We start from the raw sequence: 5,916 nt of genomic DNA on the forward strand, positions 1-5,916 counted from the left end.
AGTGGTGTGTAGTTGATTTACAACTTGAATTTACATATACGTCTTTTAAGTACTATGTAATCTTAAGAGTATAAATGATAATCAATTTTGAGACGACGATATAGTATTTCTTAAAGGCATTGAATAATTTGTTAGAATATTTTATAAAGGGTATTTAGTAGTAGAAAAAAGACTGGTCCAATTTAAATGTCCATATTAATTATGGTGTACTCTACTAATTGAGATATAATGTCTAAATCATTGGGAAAAATCACACTGTCGTTTATACATGTAAAACGTTATATGATTACAAAACTTACCACAACCACTAGAAATAAATGTTCACTCACAAAGCAGAAGCAAGTTTTCCACAATCAAAGTGTAAAATGAATCGATGCGAATTCAATGCTTTTCTGAACCACAATAGAAACATATCTGCAAAAAGAAAAGAAAACAATACAATTCCCCTTTCTTCTTTTACATACAGTACGTTTAACAGGTCATTCTTGTGGTACCCCACCCCTTTTTTCCAAAATTTACAACAGAGAATGGAATGTGATATTCATCGGGTCTGAAATATATTCTGGATCATTTTCCGAGGAGACTCTCGTGCTGCACATTCTAACTGAAGTATCTCATTTGAACCAAGACGCCAACCAAGAGCACCTAAATTCTCTTCTGCTTGTTTTATTGTCTTCACACCGGGTATTGGAATGGTACCCTTGCACATGCACCAATTTATTGCTACCTGCCAAGAAGAATGCTTAGATGAGAAGGCATTTGCACCCAGAAACAAATATCGCACGAAAACTGTAAGGAAAATGGAACAAAAGCTGTCCAATATAAACCCTGCTGCCTCTCGCTGATGAAGAAACAGTAAACATATCGATATAAGGGTAGAGTTTTTCTGTCTGTATTGTTGTCAACGATGTAGTCATAGATGCCTTTCATGGAAAAGAAAGGTAATGCAAGGAGAATCATGGTTGTATCGAAGTTTTAAAAATGGAATTCTACTACAAAGTTTTGTTAGATTCTAACACCAACTGCTACTTTGAATGTATAGGTAGTTGAAAAAGTAACAGGAATATTAACAAAAGAATACTGTTAACATAGCGAGTGATGCAAGTGTCAATTAAGTCAACATTTTCAATATCAGTTGACACTTTTTCCACGGCTGCAAAAACACCTGAGATCAGAGGATTCCTTGATGACGCAATTAAGCTTCTTTTTGTTGATTGTTGTGATTGAACACACCTTGTGCATCTCAGCTTAAGAAAATTCTATTCTAGTCGTTCCGAGGATGCCTCATAATTTGAACTTCACAAAAACCTTGAATTTATCCTGTCCATTTGCTTGCATTAATTCCAGGATGACCTTTTACACAATCTCTTACATGAATAATCACATTAATCCAATTCAATGTATTTGATGATGTCAAGTACTCGTCCATATTGGTATATTCCAATTAATGATTTAATATTGTAAGTGTTGACAACTGGGTTTCAGTCCCAACTCCTTGCAAAATGTTTCTGTACAATGTCTAAAGAACCCAATATGCCCTGTAGGCCCAATCGCCTTGCCCAGATTCAGATCACAACTTATAACAGACCTATTTAAAGACAATAGGTTTACGTAATGCCTATTAACGTTCTACATCTTATCCAATTAGGTATTAACTCTGGCCTAGAAAGCTAGAACTCCCCACGAACGTAAGTCCCTTGACTATCGTCAAATATGTATATCATTTTGTACTATGCACTTGGAAAGCTTGAAAGGTCCACAATAGGTTCAGAAGACCTTATAGACGAAAAGTAATAGTCAGGCAGGAGTTAGTGCCATTGATTATATTAAAGGTTGCAGTCTCCCTTCATTGCACATGACAAAAACACTAAAAACTTTACTAATCATGTGTTTTCTAACTGTTTTCCAACTTCTCTAACCAAGACCAATAGCAACAGAGAGAAGCAATGCATTGGTTGAAGAACTTCATGACACAAATCTCTATCCCCCCAAGACTATGTTTTCCTTTGCATTGGATTAGGAACATACTTATTTGGTAAACTTGATCAACAAAAAATCAAAGTTTGTCTGCAGTGCTTTATATATTCTACCTGAAGTTATATTACGTTAGTCATGCCACCCTTCATAAGCTGTGGAGCAATGTATTAACTATTAACCATAAGCATTTTCATAAGACCATAGGATACTCCCAGTACCAGAAGTGTCAGAGGAAATACCTGTGGTATAGTTTTGTTCCTTTGTTTTGCAATATCTTGCAGTGAACCCAATAATGGCTGCAGACCAGGAAGAATTTGGCCGAACAACAATGCCCTAAAATACGAAGAGTAACCATGAAATAAACAATTTACAACTTTTTATCTTTCTTCAGCAAGTTCGGAGATAAAAAATACCACCTTGGTCCACTTGGAAGATTAGAAGGCGTATACTTTCCTGTAAGCATCCCAAGCCCAAGAGGACTATAGGCAATTAAACGGATACCTAGGGAGTCACAAATTTCTTTGATTTCCATCTGATCATCACCCAAACTTAACAAAGAAAACTGAACCTGCAGTCAAATAATCTATGAAGTTCAGAAAGCTAATCTTTTACATCTCCTAACCCGGAACGACAGCCCACTTCTTCCAAGCAACAAATGTATGAAATTTTCAGTAATCGCTACTCATCTTTCACAATGCAGTACAAAAATATATGTTAATGACATTTCGCTGGTACTTCTCATTTCTTCTTTTGAGGTCAGAAACAACCTCATCAAGAGGTCAAAAACAATGGTTATTTCCAGACGTACCTGAGCTGAGCATAGGGGAACACCTCGTAATTTGAGGTAATCATGGATCTTTAAAAGCTGTTTTGGTCCATAGTTGCTTACGCCAACTGCTCGAACTAAACCCTGCATGACCCGTCACCTTTTTTACCATTGAAAACGTAATACATCCATTTATAAAACGTGATAAGCCAGTCAATAGAGGCTAGTATCCAGTTGATGAGATATGAGCTCCAAGTTTATGGTTTCAACTTTCAAGTATCACTGTATAATACTGATTTAGGAAGCTGTATTGAACTATATAACTCATTTCAAAGTTCTAAAAACCCCCATGAATTTCAAAGACAAGCAAGCCAAACCCAGGGGATATCAGTTTGATCTTTTATGAGTTAAATGGACACTAGGACATGAAAAAAATATAAGTAACCTTCTCATACGTTGCCACCAGACCATCCCAGAGAGCCCTCTCCTGCAATGGAGCATAGTTGGCTGTGGACCAGTGCAGTTGTCCTATTCCTATTTGCTCAATTTGCATGCGATCTAACGACATTCTGCAAAGCATTTTCTACCAAATTTAAGCAACTAATGCCAAGTGCAACCTGAATGTAATTAAGGTGTGTGTAACATGAAAGAATTAAAGAAATCATTAATTCAAAACAGAACTTGATTGTGTCAAATGAGGGTGCTATGATCAACTATGCAACATCAAACCCAGGGAGCAGTCCTTCCATTTTTATATTCTGGAAACTTAAGTAATGTCCACGGGTGTCGATGGGCATCTAAGTGCTCAAACCGTAAGTGGAACATAAGACCATAACAATTTAGATTGTCCATGGGATGCAAAGTGGTTCAGTGTCTAATACATAGTTTTGAACCAAATTTCTAACTCTGAAATGTGGTTGAATGACAACAAATTGTGGAACTTGATTGAATGTCTGAATATCTGAGGAAAACGAACTCAGATGTCCTTAAGTAAAAAAAGAAAAACTATAAGAATGCCCATGCAAAGCATAAAAACAAGAAAATGCAAATTTTAGAAAACGTACTTGCAGGCTTTTACAAACTGGCCAGGGGTAAGACGCCAAGGATATGCAGCAAACTTTGTAGCAATCACTATCTCATCTCGTTGTCTCTTTTGTCCTGATAAGTGATAATACAACGAACTTTTAAGACTAGACTGGCAGGATAAAATATTGTTTGTAAAATATTGAGTCTGCAGCATCAACACCTCTAAGTTGGTCCTGATTCAGATTTGATTAATTTTACTATCAAACATTAATGTCTTTTACACTACTCAGTCTTGAACCCTGCAGTCAATATCATATCCAACTCATTTGAACTCGAGCAAGACCGGTTCAATTTATACTAAGATTACTAACTAAGCAAGGCATTTGAGTAGTTTTCTGTCGAACAATTAAATATTTAGTTTGTGTAGAGTCCAAGACATGAAAAGTGTATGGGAGTTACATCTCCCTGACACTTTGTGGTAATCGGAAACTATTTAAGATTGAATAGTTCCAATGGTGGTTAAAGTGCTAAAATCCTTGAAAAGAAGGTGGCTACAACAAACATATTGACTTTTTTAAAAGTCCGAGTCGTTGGGACATGACAAAGGATTAATAAAGATTACAAACAGGGGACAAAATAAAACCTCAAACTAAAGCGGAAACCTTGAAATTAGCGAGAGAATCAGAGAGTAAAGAAGATTCACTCGGCTCAAGCTCAACTGCAGCAATAAATTCATTGCCTTTCTCTTTAGTTGCTACATATTGTACTCTATTTTAAGGCAAAACACAATGTACCACATAGAAGTCGGGAACAACAAATAAAACCCAAAATAAAAGTATTTTTCAGTTTGGAAACCAAAAGTAAACAGTCATAATCGAAGCTCTACAGTTTGATGATTGCACTCCCACTCTTAGGAGTCTGAGATTCAAAATACAAATCCTTGCCCTCTAGTTCAAAAGTCCAAAGATCTTTGAAAGCTAAAAGTTGCTTATCTGCACTTTCCACCTCCCCTTGTTTAGCAATCAAAACCACCCACAAGCTTATTTTAATCACTATCAAATCAACTCTGGCAATTGTAGAGGAACCAACCCATCCCAAGGTGTTCTTAGGTGTGTATGTGCCCTGGTTAAACCTAAAGCCCCTCTACTATATATGGGACCACTTTCTATTCACACTTAGATTTCCAACACCAATAACTTGAGTTTTTGGAATAAAGTGGTTGTCAAAGTACTAAAATGCTGAACAATTCTCAAGCAATGTTCACACTTCATTCCATGTATCACATCACATTTCATCTGATCAGACCTCTTAAACACGTGAATATGAATGTCTGAGTATTGGTCATGGCCTTGGCTTTTAGCCAAATACGTGGTCCGCTAATTGTCATTGCAAACGTTCAGTTCTTCAACAAAATTTCTAAAGCACCAATAAGACTTCTTTGCAACCTGTACCGCGAACTCTTAACTATCTAGAATAACATATTAACATGGACTTGCAAGTTGCAACTATCTAGACCGATGGTATTAACGGCATATCCTACAAACATAATTATGAATGTATGTAAAATAACATTGGGCAGTTAAGTTAGTTATAACTAACCTTTAAACTCACGAACGAACTTGCCAAGTAACCTCTCACTCTGTCCAACTAATCTCCCTGTCCCATAAGAATCAGCAGTATCAAAAACATTAACACCATTATCCACCGCAAGATTAAAAATAGCTTGAAGCTCACTATCCATTGATTCATCATACCCCCACAACAACTGGTTCCCCCAAGCCCATGTCCCAAAACCCATTGGTGATACACTTAGTGGGCCCATCTTTATCTTTTCCCATGGCCAAATAAGTGGTCTCAAACGTGGTAGTTTAAGAGATGATGAAGGAGTAGTAGCAGTAATGTTTGAAGCACTGCATGTGATCAAATGTGATGAAGTGGGTGCTGCTACTGATACCATGCTCAAGTCTCTTCAAACTCAGTGGCTTGTGTTCGTGCGGGTACCCTTTAATAAATATATACAAGATTGGCTTGGCGAAATATACCGGTTTTTTCAAACACCGAAATATTACTGACATATGTCGCGATTTATGGTGATACACTGATATATTTGAAGAAAAATATCGAGAACTTGGTATTTCTGCGGTACA

General features: G+C 36.7%; 1 protein-coding gene across 2 annotated transcripts; it reads right to left on the bottom strand.

The window, feature by feature from the left end:
• Positions 1-240: 240 nt before the first annotated feature.
• On the bottom strand, positions 241-5,762 carry PLR1 (NAD(P)-linked oxidoreductase superfamily protein). 2 transcript variants are annotated; one of them, XM_086568440.1, is made up of 7 exons: positions 5,369-5,762; positions 3,808-3,901; positions 3,189-3,312; positions 2,786-2,887; positions 2,394-2,545; positions 2,217-2,310; positions 241-727 (listed from the first exon to the last, which is right to left on the bottom strand). In XM_086568440.1, exons 1-7 carry the CDS (start codon positions 5,724-5,726, stop codon positions 542-544), a joined length of 1,110 nt encoding a protein of 369 aa, XP_086424566.1. In that variant the 5' UTR covers positions 5,727-5,762; the 3' UTR covers positions 241-541. The 2 variants fall into 2 exon arrangements, with proteins under 2 accessions (XP_086424566.1, XP_086424567.1); XM_086568441.1 differs by lacking the exon at positions 2,786-2,887.
• Positions 5,763-5,916: the final 154 nt, after the last annotated feature.

This window comes from Coptis chinensis, chromosome 6 (genome assembly GCF_015680905.1).
Source record: "Coptis chinensis isolate HL-2020 chromosome 6, ASM1568090v1, whole genome shotgun sequence".
NCBI lineage: Eukaryota > Viridiplantae > Streptophyta > Magnoliopsida > Ranunculales > Ranunculaceae > Coptis > Coptis chinensis.

Bases quoted from the DNA above. Each gene is read 5' to 3' on its own strand.
- PLR1 (XM_086568440.1), bottom strand. From the start codon at position 5,726: ATGGTATCAGTAGCAGCACCCACTTCATCACATTTGATCACATGCAGT. The intron at 2,546-2,785 runs GTACGTCTGGAA...ATTTGACTGCAG, and splicing joins TTCCCCTATGCTCAGCTCAG to GTTCAGTTTTCTTTGTTAAG. The intron at 2,311-2,393 runs GTGGTATTTTTT...TTCGTATTTTAG, and splicing joins AATCTTCCAAGTGGACCAAG to GGCATTGTTGTTCGGCCAAA.